The sequence below is a fragment of the Hemiscyllium ocellatum genome, chromosome 6 (assembly GCF_020745735.1).
Source record: "Hemiscyllium ocellatum isolate sHemOce1 chromosome 6, sHemOce1.pat.X.cur, whole genome shotgun sequence".
NCBI classification, from domain to species: Eukaryota; Metazoa; Chordata; class Chondrichthyes; order Orectolobiformes; family Hemiscylliidae; genus Hemiscyllium; species Hemiscyllium ocellatum.
The window spans coordinates 82,310,175-82,324,986 of record NC_083406.1 but is presented as its reverse complement, the minus strand read 5'-3'; the positions used below and the strand labels follow the sequence as shown (position 1 = coordinate 82,324,986).

Genomic DNA, 14,812 nt, shown 5'->3' with positions numbered 1-14,812 from the left:
GCCTCGGCGATGGAGAGATAAACGGGAGGGTGGCGGGGCTAGGAAGAAAGTAGCCTCACCCTCAACACTCTTACTTGTTTGGCTGAACTGGTCCTCACCCTGAACAATTTCTCCTTCGAATCCTCCCACTTCCTCCAGATGAAAGGGGTAGCCATGGGCACCCACATGGGCCCCAGCTATGCCTGCCTCTTTGTCAGCTACGTAGAACAGTCCATCTTCCGGAGTTACACTTGGTACCACTCCTCATCTTTTCCTCTGCTACATTGATGAGTGCATTGGCGCCACCTCCTGCTCCCATGAGGAGAGTGAACAGTTCATCAACTTCACCAACACATTCCACCTCAACCATAAGTTCACCTGGACCATCTCTGACACCTCCTTTCCCCTTCCTCGATCTCTCCATCTCCATCAACGATGACCGAATCAACACTGGCATTTTCTACAAACCCACCGACTCCCGCAGCTACCTGGATTACACCTCCTCCCACCCTCTCTCCTGCAAAAATGCTATCCCATATTCCCAATTCCTCCACCTCTGCTGCATCTGCTCCCAGGAGGACCAATTCCACCACAGAACACACTAGATGGCCTTCTTCTTTAAAGACCGCAATTTCCCCTCCCACGTGGTTGAAGATGCCCTCCAATGCATCTCTGCCCTTGAACCCCACACCTCCACCTTCCACCCACCAACCTCTGCATAAATCGTTTCATCGGCCAACATTTCCACCATCACAGAGATATATTTCCCTCTCCACCTCTATCCGCTTTCTGTAAAGACTGTTCCCTATGCGATTACCTGGTCAGGTCCATGCCCCTAACAACCCACCCTCCCCTCCTGGCACCTTCCCCTGCTTCCACAGGAATTGCAAAACCTGCATGCACAACTCTCCCCTCACCTCCGTCCAAGGCCCCAAAGGAGCCTTCCACATCCATCAAAGTTTCACCTGCACTTTCCAACATGTCATTTATTGTATCCGTTGCTCCCAATGTAGTCTCCTCTACTTTGGGGAGACCAGACACCTTCTCGCAGAGCGCTTCAGCAAGCATCTCCCACCCCCAGTGACTGAACATTTCAACTTCCCCTCCCACTCTGCCAAGGACACGCAGATCCTAGGCCTCCTCCATCACCACTCCCTCACCACCCGACACCTGGAGGAAGAACGCCTCATCGTCCGCCTTGGGACCCTTCAATCCCATGACATCAATGTGGACTTCACCAGTTTCCCCATTTCCCCTTACCGCAGTTCCATCCTTCCAGCTCAGCACTGCCCTAGTGACCTGTCCCACCTGTCACTCTTCCTTCCCACGTATCTGTTCCACCCACCTCTCTGACCTTTCACCTTTACCCCCACCTCCATCCACCTATTGCACTTTCAGCTACCTTCTCCCCAGCCCCATCCCCCTCTCATTTATCTCTCCGCCCCCGAGGCTCCCAGCCTCATTCCTAATGAAGGACTTTTGCTGGAAACATCGATTTTCCTGCCCCTTGGATGCTGATTAACCTGCTGTGCTTTTCCAGCACCACTCCAATTTTGATGACTGCCGGACAAATCCATCGCAACACCAAAATACAGTGCCGCCAGCTCTGGTATGTCTATGTCTGCACTGTCAGTAGAACAGGACAGGCTCAGAGTTGGTGTTGGTTGAGCCCGGGACATTGGATGAAGTTTATGATTCTGTGAGAATGACTCCATCAGGCAGTTGTTTGAGTCCTCTGTGAGACCGCTTTCCCAGTTGCACAATCCCACAGATGTTAACATGGAGACTTTGCAGTATCAATAAAACTATGTACGCCATTGTCCTTTCTGATCCATTTGTTGATGCAGGATGGTCCATCTAGTTTCATTTCTTTTGTGAGACTTTATCATAGTCACATGCAGTGGAGAGGGTTGCAAGGCTGTTTCAGAAGAAAGTCAAGAATCAACCATATTGTTATGGCACTGGTCAAGCCAGATGAAGACACTAGATTTTCCTTCCCTAAAATATGCTGATGAATGATGTGGATTTCTACAATAATTTATGATTTCAGAGACACCATTAGCTAGTTTATAATTTCAAATTTATGAATTGAGTACAAAGTTCACCATGTGTCAGAATGGGAGTCAAACTATATATTTGGAATATTAGCATGGATCCCTGGAATATTAATATAATTACTATATCACTATGCCATCACCTCCCTCTAGAAAACTTAATTTGTTACCTATCTTTGTATCAGCAAATGTAGCAATTTGTCTTTTGATTCCTTCATCCAAGTCACTCACATTCATTGTAAAAATTGACACCCAGCATTGAACCCTGTGGCGCAGCATTTGTAATGTTTTTTAGTCTCTGTTTCCTGTTAATCAGCCAATCTTCTATCTATGCCAATATTTTACCCCCAACCCACGAGATTTTATTTCTCATAATAACCTTTGATGTGGCCACCATATTAACTGCCTCTGGAAATCAAGGTACAGTACATCCATCAGATATTACTGCCTTAAAGAATTCTAATAAATTAATTAAACATCATTTTGATTTCTTTTCTTTTGTTAATTCTGCCTGATTACATGGAGCAGACTTGATGGGCTGAATGACCTAATTCTGCTTCTGTGTCCTTATGGTCTTATGATTACCTTGACCGTTAGACAAATGCTTTGCATGTTTGATAATAGTTTCTAAAACTGCCTGATGACAGATATTAAGCTAACTGTTCTGTAGTTTCCTGCTTTCTGTCTCCCTTTTTGAATAATATGTGCTATTTTCAAATCTAATAAATTTTTTCCCAATTCTAGCAAATTTTAGACACTTAAAATGAGCACATCTACTAATTTGTTTGCCACTTCTTTTAGGACATGAGGATGACGTCCATCAGGACCTGGGCACTTGTCAGCCTGCAGCCTCACCATTTTGTTGCTAATTGTGATTTTCTTGAGCTCCTTCCTCTGTGCGTTCTAACTCCTAATTTGCAGCTATTTCTTGGATGTACTGGTAATACCTACAGTGAAGATTGTTGTAAAATCCCTGTTCAATTCATCTGCCAGCTTCTTATTTTCCATTATTAATTTTTCATGCTCACTTTTTATGGAATCAATGTTCACTATGTTGATTCATTTAGCCACCTGTTTTTATATTTTTTGTATTCTCAGGGAATACAGGGAAAACTAGCCACTTGGATATAGAACTGACACTAAGGTAGAAGACAGAGGGTGGTGGTGGAGGGTTGTGACCAGTGGAGTGCCACAAGGATCGGTGCTGGGTCCACTACTTTTCATCATTTATATAAATGGTTTGGATGTGACCATAAGAGGTATAGTTAGTAAGTTTGCAAATGGCACCAAAATTGGAGGTGTAGTGGACAGCAAAGAAGGTTACCTCAGATTACAACGGGATCTCGACCAGATGGACCAATGGGCTGAAAAGTGGCAGATGGAATTTAATTTAGATAAATGCGAGGTGCTGCATTTTGGGAAATCAAATCTTAGCAGGACCCATACACTTAATGGTAAGATCTTAGGGAGTGTGGCTAAACAAAGAGACCTTGAAGTGCAAGCTCCCTAGCTCCTTGAAAGTGGAGTCGCGGGTAGATAGGATAGTGAAGAAGGCTTTGGTATGCTTTCCTTTATTGGTCAGAATATTGAGTACAGGAGTTGGGAGGTCATGTTGGGGCTGTACAGGACATTGGTTGGGCCACTTTTGAAATATTGCATGTAATTCTGGTCTCATTCCAATCAGAAGGATGTTGTGAAACTTGAAAGGGGTCAAAAAAGATTTAGAAGGATGTTTCCAGGGTTGGAGAATTTGAGCTTATAGGGAGAGTTTGAACAGGCTAGGGCTGTTTGGTGGCTGAGGGGTGACCTTTTAGAAGTTTGTAAAATCATGAGGGGCATGGAAAGAATAAATAAACAAAGTCTTTTCCCTGGGGTGGGGAGTCCAGAACTAGAGGGTATAGGTTTAGGATGAGAGGAGAAAAATTAGAAGAGACCTAAGGGGGTAATATTTTCGCGTAGAAGTTGGTATGTATATGGAACGAGCTGCAAGAGGAAGTGGAGGAGGCTGGTACAATTGCAATATTTAAAAGGCATCTGAATGGGTATATGAATAGGAAGGGTTTGGAGGGATATGGGCCAGGTGCTGGCAGGTGGGACTAGATTGGGTTGGGATATCTGGTCGGTATGGATGAGTTGGACAGACAGGTTTGTTTCCATGTTGTACATCTCTATGACTCTATGACTTAACTTTCTTGTTTTTTCTTTCATACTCATTTTTTTCCACCTCACTAATCCTTTAGTCTTTCTGTATTTTTTTTCCATTCAGTCCAATCTTCTAGCCTGACACCCACTGGCCTAGATTATCCCTATCACTGCAGCCTCCTATTTCCTCTAACTCAGCCTGTTGTGTGTCTGCCTTCACTTATACCTTTAGAGGCTATGGTTTTATTTGCCTGTGCTCCACACACAGCAATTGACTCCCTAAATCCTGTGCTCTTCAATCTTTAAAACTTGTTGTTTTTGGCATTTACAAATGTCAGTTGAGTGTTATTGCCTATGACTGCCTGTTGAAGACACAAGGGAGCAGTTTTTTTATTGGAGCAGTAAGTGTAACTTGAATGTTGTATTCACAAACTGGTCATATTTTACTTTCAATTTTGCATGTGTTTCAAAGTGAAATGTTGGCAGTTCATCTGTTTAACTAACTTGGCTGTTAGATTGGTTTGCATTATTAGAACCATTGATTGTTCTCTTAGAGATGCATTTGAAACATGATGCCCAAGGTAATTCTGGATGTTGTTTAACGTTCTTTTATTTGTAACTTTGTCAGTTTGGTCATATTTATTTTAATATTGTTTTGGCTGAGCAGCCATCTATATTTTCTTGAAATTTTAACAAAAAAAACTATTTTAAATTTCTTGGTTTGAAGAATTCTAAGAAACTAGAGAAAAAATGCTCCTCATGAATCCATTGCTTCAACCTTCATTTGTGTTTTGTTAGCCATTGTTTTTAATAGATTTCAACATTTATTCAACAGCCATGGCATTTGACTTGAAATAAAAGTTCAATAAATACCCTAGAAGATAAAACCTTAACTGATGCCACATCACCATCATTTAATACAGAGACTGACGCTAAATCCTGAAAGTTCCAAGTTTCTCACGATAGCTACTTAGCGTGTACTGATTGGAGCCACGTGGATCTCATTGACTATGTGATCCTTGATTGGGGTTGTTAACCTGGGCTGATCAGGGAACCCTGGCTAACAGATAAAAACTGGGGATTCGGAAAGTCTCCTGACTTCAAGGACTGACTTGGAGCTGGCTGGTCATAGCCAGTGTACTCTGCACATCTAAATAAAGGGTGACTTAGTGATTGTATGTTAGCCTCTATGCATTATTTCACGATCAAATAAATGCATTCTCTTCTAATTTCCATATTTGCAATCTGAAATTTCTGTACTTTGTTTCGCGCATGAATTAATTTTCTGGTGAAATTCGATAAAATGCAGGTAAATTTATGACCTTTTATTGCAAAAAAACAGTAAAATAATTATAGTTTCTTAAGCATGTATACAATATTCAGTTGGGTAGTCTGCATTCATCTTTCTGCATTCATCATTCAGCCAATTTCACCAGATCATTCATTTGCCTTCAATTTCAGAGAGTTAAGTTTTGGTTAACTTTCTCTTCTGAGGGGCTTTATCAGATAGCTGGAACAATTCATATAAATAACATCCAATGCACACTCCTCCCAAAACAAAAGGATCTGGTAAAAGAATAGATTTATCTTTTGAACTAAGGACATTTAATGTGTTAGTTGTAAGTATGAATAAGTATCTGGTCATTTGATCCATACACAGATCTAAAATCATTTTTAAAATATTTTTAGCAGTGCTTGCTGATGTAACGTTGTTCTGTTTTGGTTTTTTTTAGGTGGTGACAATGTCCTTTCAGGTGAGCGGCATTTGTGTATTAAAAAATTGTAGCTATTCATTGTCCAGATGTGGTTCATCTGTTTCATGCTGTTTCTATGAATATTGGTGATTTTCATCTATTTAATTCTTCATGTAAGATTTTTTCCTCATTGGACACTGGGATCCCTATAGGGAAAGACACAAATCTGTAGATTTTCTTTATCATTCTACATGTGAAAGGTGGCATAATCCTAAAAACAGCAACCACTTTTAGTCAGTGATCTCTCATTGGGCAGTTGAGTCTTATTGAAAATTAGTTCAACAGTTGAGCTACCCTATTCCCAGATTGGTGGGAACGATGTATCACTTCGATATTTCATATTTGGATTTACCAGATTTTGTTCAGTGATTTCTTATTACTTTGATTTGGCTTCTTTTAAAATGGACATTAAAAGCCTTATTACTGCACCTTAGTGTTCATTAACATACCACATCTAGACATTTCCTCACTAACTTAATAACAAAAGAATGCTGCTAAGTTTTGATGAAGGAGTTTCCTGGAACATTGGGAAACATTCTTAACAAATACTGAGTCCATCCACTTACACAGTGTTAAAATCAAGTCATCGGTTCCTTTCTGTTGCTGTTTCACAGGCTAGATAAATGTCTATTAAGTACTTGCTGGTAAACTAGGTTTAATTCATTGACTTAACCTCCTCGATTGAATATCTAGAAGCAAGACTGAAACAAAAGAAAGTGTAGTTAGTTTGTGTTCAACAATGAGCTTATGGGTGCAATAGATGGCTGAGATACATACCAGCTGTTAGGGGAATCTGGTTGATGCAGTCAATTGCAATACTCTCTTTTTATTTTTTAAGACAACATCCATCAAATATCAAATATGGAAATATAGAATGAGTTTGAGGAATTTAGTTCAATTTGCAAAAGGGATCCTGACACAAACCTAATTTCAGATTTGACACATTAAATTATTCCATCCATTTGGTGAAATCATGAACAAGGATACATCAAAATAAAAATTGTGCAACAAAGGGCGATAGCCTGAGATTCGAGTGAAGATATCTCATCAGGAAAAGCAGAAGGAGAAACTGATTTCACTGTCTTGTGCAATATATAATTTGAATGCTTCTTATTCTTGCAATTCTGAAGGGCGATTACAGAGAGTTAAGCAGAAATTTAAAAAGTAGGTTCCCAAGGGTAGTAATATCTGGATTACTCCGTGCTATGAGCTAGTGAGGGCAGGAATAGGAGGATAGACCAGATGAATGCATGGCTGAGGAGCTGGTGTTTGGGAAAAGGATTCACATTTTTGGATCATTGGAATCTCTTTTGGGGTAGAAAGGACCTGTACTAGAAGGGCGGATTGCACCTAAATTGGAAGGGGACGAATATACTGGGAGGGAAATTTGCTAGAACTGCTCGGGAGGATTTAAACTAGTAAGGTGGTGGGGGGGGTGGGGGGGGTGGGGGGGTGGGGGGGTGGGGGGGTGGGGGGGAACCCAGGCAGATAGTGAGGAAAGAGATCAATCTGAGATTGGTACAGTTGAGAACAGACTTGAGTCAAACAGTCAGGGCAGGCAGGGACAAGGTAGGACTAATAAATTAAACTGCATTTATTTCAATGCAAGGGGCCCAACAGGGAAGGCAGATGAACTCAAGGCATGGTTAGGAACATGGGACTGGGATATCATAGCAATTACACAAACATGGCTCAGGGATGGGCAAGACTGGCAGCTTAATGTTCCAGGACACAAATGTTACAGGAAAGATAGAAAGGAAGGCAAGGGAGGAGGGGGAGCGGCATTTTTGATAAGGGATAGCTTTACAGCTTTGCTGAGGGAGGATATTCCCAGAAATACATCCAGGGAAGTTATTTGGGTGGAACTGAGAAATAAGAAAGGGATGATCACGTTATTGGGATTGTATTATAGACCCCCTAATAGTTAGAGGGAAATTGAGAAACAAACTTGTAAGGAGATCTCAGCTATCTGTAAGAATAATAGGGTAGTTATGGTAGGGGATTTTAACTTTCCAAACATAGACTGGGACTGCCATTGTGTTAAAGGTTTATATGGAGAGGAATTTGTTAAGTGCGTACAAGAAATTTTTCTGATTTAGTATGTGGATGTACCTACTCTTGGGAAAGAAGGCAAGGCAGGTGACTGAGGTGTAAGTGGGGGAGCACTTTGGGGCCAGCGACCATAATTCTATTAGATTTAAAATAATGATGGGAAAGGATAGACCAGATCTAAAAGTTGAAGTGCTAAATTCGAGAAAGGCCAATTTTGATGCTATTAGGCAAGAACTTTTGAAAGCTGATTGGAGGCAGATGTTCGCAGGAAAAGGGATGGCTGGAAAATGGGAAGCCTTCAGAAATGAGATAACAAGAATCCAGAGAAAGTATATTCCTGTCAGGGTGAAAGGAAACACTGGTAGGTATAGGGAATGCTGGATGACTAAAGAAATTGAGGTTTTGGTTAAGGAAAAGAAGGAAACATATGTAAGGTATAGACAGGATAGATCGAGTGAATCTTTAGAAGAGTATAAAGGAAGTAGGAGTGAACTTAAGAGGGAAATCAGGAGGGCAAAAAGGGGACATGAGATAGCTTTTGGAAAATAGAATTAAGGAGAATCCAAAGGGTTTTTACAAATACATTAAGGACAAAAGGGTAACGAGGGAGACAATAGGGCCCCTCAACGATCAGTAAGGCGGCCTTTGTGTGGAGCTGTAGAAAATGCGGCAGATACTAAATGAGTATTTTGCATCAGTATTTACTGTGGAAAAGGATATGGAAGATATAGGCTGAAGGGAAATAAATGGTGACATCTTGTAAAATGTCCATACTACAGAGGAGGAAGTGCTGGATGACTTGAAATGGTTAAAGGTGGATAAATCCCCAGGACCTGATCAGGTGTACCCAAGAACTCTGTGGGAAGCTAGAGAAGTGATTGCTGGGCCTCTTGCTGAGATATTTGTATCTTCGATAGTCACAGGTGAGGTGACGGAAGACTGGAGGTTGGCTAACTTGGTGCCACTGTTTAAGAAGGGCGGTAAGGACAAGCCAGGGAACTATAGACCGGTGAGCTTGATATCGGTGATGGGCAAGTTGTTGGAGGGAATCCTGAGGGACAGGATGTACATGTATTTGGAAAGGCAAGGACTGATTTGGGATAGTCAACATGGCTTTGTGCATGGGAAATCATGTCTCACAAATTTGATTGAGTTTTTTGAAGAAGTAACAAAGAGGATTGATGAGGGCAGAGCAGTATATGTAATCTATATGGATTTCAGTAAGGTGTTCGACAAGGTTCCCCATGGGAGACTGATTAGTAAGGTTAGATCTCATGGAATACAGAGAGAACTAGCCATTTGGATACAGAACTGTCTCAAAGGTAGAAGACAGAGGGTAGTGGTGGAGGGTTGTTTTTCAGACTGGAGGCCTGTGACCAGTGGAGTACCACAAGGATATGTGCTGGTTCCTCTACGTTTTATCATTTACATAAATGATTTGGATGTGAGCATAAGAGGTACAGTTAATAAGTTTGCAGGTGACACCAAAATTGGAGGTATAGTGGAAAGCGAAGAGGGTTTCCTCAGATTACAACAGGATCTTGTCCAGATGGGCCAATGGGCTGAGAAGTGGCAAATGGAGTTTAATTCAGATCAATGCGAGGTGCTGCATTTTGGGAAAGCAAATCTTAGCAGGACTTCTACACTTAATGGTAAGGTCCGAAGGAGTGTTGCTGAACAAAGAGACCTTGGAGTGCAGGTTCATAGCTCCTTGAAAGTGGAATCACGGGTAGAGAGGATAGTGAAGGCGGCGTTTGGTATGCTTTCCTTTATCGATCTGAGTATTGAGTACAGGAGTTGGGCAATCAAGTTGCTGTACAGGATATTGGTTAGGCCACTGTTGGAATATTGTGTGCAATTCTGGTCTCCTTACTATCAGAAAGATGTTGTGAAACTTGAACGGATTCAGAAATGATTTACTAGGATGTTGCCAGGGTTGGAAGATTTGATCTGCAGGGGGAGGCTGAACAGGCTGGGGCTGTTTTCCCTGGAGCGTTGGAGACTGAGGGGTGACCTTATTGATGTTTGCAAAATTATGAGGGGCATGGATAGGATAAATAGGCAAAGTCTTTTCCCTGGGGTCAGGGAGACCAGAACTAGAGGGCATAGATTCAGGGTGAGAGGGGAAAGATATAAAAGAGACCTGAGGGGCAACTTTTTCACGCAGAGGGTGGTACGTGTATGGAATGAGCTGCCAGAGGATGTGGTGGAGGTTGGTACAATTGCAATATTTAAGAGGCATTTGGATGGGTATATGAATAGGAAGGGTTTGGAGGGGTATGGGCCAGGTGCTGGCAGGTGGGACTAGATTGGGTTGGGATATCTGATCGGCATGGACGGGTTGGACCGAAGGGTCTGTTTCCATGCTGTACATTTCTATGACTCTGTAATTGATATGTTTCACAAGGAGCAGGGGTTCCAACACTAAACCCAGCAAAATCCCATACGAATATCTGCTCGGCATGGAAGGATTGGACCGAAGAGTATGTTTCCGTGCTATACATCTCTATGATTCTAAGATGCAAAACTGGGTAGATACATGGGGGAATCAATTCACTCACTTTAAGCAGACCAAACTAATATTTTTATGAAATTTTAAGAGCATTACTTTTTACTCCAAGTTATCCTTCCAAGTATTAGATGTAGGTTAACAAATTAAAGTAGGAAATTTGCTGAAGTACTTGCTCCTTTTGAACCACTTCTTTCAGTGGAGCTGTCTGGTTGTCCATGTCCCTAATTCTAACATAGACTGACATGTTAATGCGTTGTTAGACGTTCCATCTTTTAGGAGAGATGTCAAATCAAGGTCCTGTCTGCCATGTCTGGTAATTGTAAAGGATTCCATGAGGTTTATCACCAACATTTATTTCTAAACCAACATCAGTAATGCAGATTATCTCATTGCTATTTGTGGGAACTTGCTGTGCAAAAATTGGCTGTAACATTTCTTTATTATAATAGTGACTGCATTGCAAGAAAAAACATTTCATTAGATGTAAAATAGTTTGGGATGTCTAAGGTTGTAAAAGATACTGTCTGGATACCTATTCTTACTGAAATAAATGGTGTTTCTATGTAAATTTTTTTCATAAATTTCTCCCCTTATCTGAATTGTATATATTTAATCGTGCTGATCCTATAAATGAAAGAAAATGAATTCCATTCCAAACATTTTCCTGTATGCACTTTATTTAAAAGTTCAAGCTCTGTTTGCAGTTGGTCTGGTCTTTTATTCACCTGCTTCAGATTAATTACAACATTATGAAATCTAAAACAAAAGTTAAAAAAAAATGTGCTGGTAGCTTGAAAATAAATAAGAACTCAGACTGACTGCTCTATACAGGTAGTTCTCCTAAGTCATTTTAAGTAAAATAATAAACCATGGATGCTGGCAATCTGAAAAATCGCAACTTGGAAATGGTGTTATTTATGCTGTTGCTGGTGGGTGAGGGAGAAGGAGTGAGTCAGCTCGAGGGAGACTGTGTCCACAATGTGTGTGAAAAAAGAGATGCAGGCAAAAGAATAGAAGCTGGAAGAGAAGAAAATGCTGAATGGGTGCTCATGAGAAATGTAAATAGTTGACAATGGGTTGGCTTTGTGGGTGCAATCCATGCAGAACCAAAATTTTACATTCCAGCCAAACCTCGCTTAATAGAAAATTGCTTAATAGATATAATTGAGCCTATGGGAAAAGTGGGGTTGGGGCAGACTCGTAAAAATTATCCCTCACGATCGGTCGAAAAATCACCCAAAAGTCTAACACAAAGTATAACACAACCTGAGTGAAGGTTGAAATCATATTTATTAACAAAACAAAAGTCAACTTAACTCAGTACATTTAAAAAATACAAGAAAGCTGCTATCTGTAAAGTGCCTCTCTTAGAAAGCTGTTCTGTTGGCAGCTAACATTGGCGCATGCGCAGGACGGCATGAAAACTAGTGCCGATGTAGCACGTACGCAGTACAGTGCAGTCTTCGGCATGGACATCAGCAAATGCTCAGCACAGCATGAAGCCCAGCATAGATGTCGTGTATGTGTGGACACCGACGCATGCGCAGAATGACAAGGATATCAGTACATGTGCAGAACAGTGTGGAGATTTCAGCGCACACACCGGCACTTGCGCAGAACCAGTCTCTGCTGGATCTGCACTATTGCCAACAGAGGTAAGTGTTCTCCAAAATACCATTCCCTAATTATTCAGCAACGTTATAGCCAAATCGTGCTGCAGAAATGCATATTGTACCAGAACTATCTGTATTCAAAACCAAGTCAGATAAGTAGCTGACTAAATTATATGTACTCCTGAGAGTGTTATAACAAAAGGAATTTGGCGAAAGATTCAATCAACTGTTGAGATGGCTCAACCATGTACCAGAGCAGCTCCCAACAGACTGCTATGGCATTAGAAATTGGCATTTGAAAATATACTGTTTTGGGGCAATTCAACTGCTCACATTTCTAATTCTCCACCTGATGGATTCATGTCTTTGATTACGCTATTTGGAAATGTCCTGCAGAGCAAAGTCAGGTGAGAGTCCTGGGGGTTTGTATTCCCTGTCATTAAATATTGTTGTATTTTATTTTATTTTAAAGCTATTTTAAAATCTTATGGCCACCATGAAGGCCATGAGTATTTCAAAAAAACGAATTTGTTAAAATGTGATTTTTCAGTTTTGAAAAATGGTCATATATTCCAATAGATTCATTATCTGCAGTTTAGAACATAATCTTTACTCTTTTCTGGACAGCAACTGTATTATCCCCTTAGCATATTCTTCTGAGTTATCAGAATGTGGAATAAATTCTAGGGCTTCATCTTTATCAAGTTCCAATGAAATGAAAACAACAACAGCTATTTGTAGTTATGTAGTGCCTTTACTGTTGTAAAACATCCCACATGCTTCACAGGATTGTTAACAAACTAGATTGAATACCAAGCCACAAAAAAATAGCAGTGCAAATCACCAAACACTTGGTCAGAGAAGTCATTTTAAGTAAAACAATAAACCATGGATGCTGGAAATCTGAAAAATCGCAACTTGGAAATGGTGTTATTTATGCTGTTGCTGGTGGGTGAGGGAGAAGGAGTGAGTCAGCTAGATGGCGACTGTGTCCACAGAGTGTATGAAAAAAGAGATGCAAGCAAAAGAATAGAAGCTGGAAGAGAAGAAAATGCTGAATGGGTGCTCATGAGAAAGGTGAATAGTTGACAATGGGTTGGCTTTGCGGGTGCAATGCATGCAGAACCAAAATCAAGGGTAGTAAACATGGAGGAGAGTGTTTATGCTCTGAAATTGTTAAACTCAGCGTTAAGTCCTGAAGGGTACCTAGGGAGAAGTTGAAGCATTGTTCCTCCAACTTGCACTGAGCCGTCTGTGGAGCACTGCACCAGGCCTTAGACAGAAATATCGGTATGGGAACATGGTATTAAGTTGAATGAGCAGGCATCTGGAAGCTTAGGGTCAACTTTACAGATAGAGCAGAGGTATTCTGCAAAGGAGTCATCCAATCTGCATTTCATCTCTCCAATATGAGGGGAGCATTCTGAGCAATGAATATAGCAGACTAGACTGAATGAAATGCAGGTAAATTGCTGCTTCACCTAGAAGGTTTTTCTGGCACCTTGGGCAGTGAGGATAGAGAAGGTAAATAGGTATCTTCTGTGATTGCATGGGAAAGTACCAGGAGTGTAAGGAAGTTTGGGAGTGGAAGAAAATTGCATCAGGGTGTCCGAGAAAGAATGGTCTCTGTGGAAAGCTGACAAGGAAGGGGAAGGAAACGTGTATCTGGTGGTGGCACAATGGCAGCTTGTGAGTTTTTGGATGCAAAGGCTGATGGGGAGGGCAAAATATGGTCAAGGGGGACCCTTGCCTCATTGTGAGATGGACCAGAAGGGATAAGGATAGGTGCAGGAAATGGATCAGGCACAGATGAGGGCTCTGCTGACCACAGTGACAGGAAATCCTTGATTGATGAAAGAAGTGTACATGTTTGAGTTCGCCTGTGCAAGGTGACTTCTTCAGAACAGATGTGATAGACATGGTGGAACTAGGAGAATGGAATGGAATCCATATAGCAAAAAGGTTGTGAGAATGTATTATCAGGGTAAAAATGGGAGTCGGGAGGTTTGTAATGGTTATTGGAAGTTAGCCTACCCCAGAAATGGAAACAGATGTCAAGAAAGGGAAGGGAGGAGTCAGAAGTGAACCATTTGGATGTGAAAGAAGGGTTGAGAGAGTTTTAGATAATATCTTCTGGAAGAGAAAAGGTGAAATTAGAAATAGGCAGTTCTATTGATGACAGAGATATGTAGTTCATAGAATTCCTACAGTGTGGAAGCAGGCCATTCAGCCCATCGAGTCTGCACTGGCCCTCTGAAAAGAATCCCACACAGAACCATTCCTCTAACCTATTACTGTAGCCCTGCATTTCCAGTAGCCAATCCACCTAAACTGTGCATCTTTGGACGATGCCTGGAGGAAACCCACACAGACATAGGGAGAATGTGAAAACTCCACATAGACAGTCACCTGTGGCTGGAATTGAACCTGAGTCCATGGTGCTGTGAGGCAGCAGTGCTAACCACTGAGTCACTGTGCCACCCAAGGTGCGAGTTAGTAGTTGGAAGTTATTTCAAGGTTAAGCATGACATCAAAATGATGGACTGTCTGATTTAGCCTCAAACAGTTACTAGGGTAAGGGAGAAACCGAATCATCTAAAACTTCAAATAGTTGTTTTGAATAACAGAGAAGTACATTAATTAAGTCAGTCATAACATTTGAAAATAATTATGGCTAATAGAAATTATTGACTTCACTTTGTGTTT

At 41.2% G+C, this 14,812-nt stretch overlaps 1 protein-coding gene across 1 annotated transcript in view; it reads left to right on the top strand.

The window, feature by feature from the left end:
* The window catches only part of micu2 (mitochondrial calcium uptake 2), a 452,585-nt gene that overhangs the window by 233,423 nt on the left and 204,350 nt on the right, over positions 1 to 14,812 (top strand). Inside the window, exon 3 of the mRNA XM_060826722.1 lies at positions 5,909 to 5,929. Coding sequence (XP_060682705.1) covers positions 5,909 to 5,929 — 21 coding nt within the window. The remainder of the gene's footprint in view (positions 1 to 5,908; positions 5,930 to 14,812) is intronic.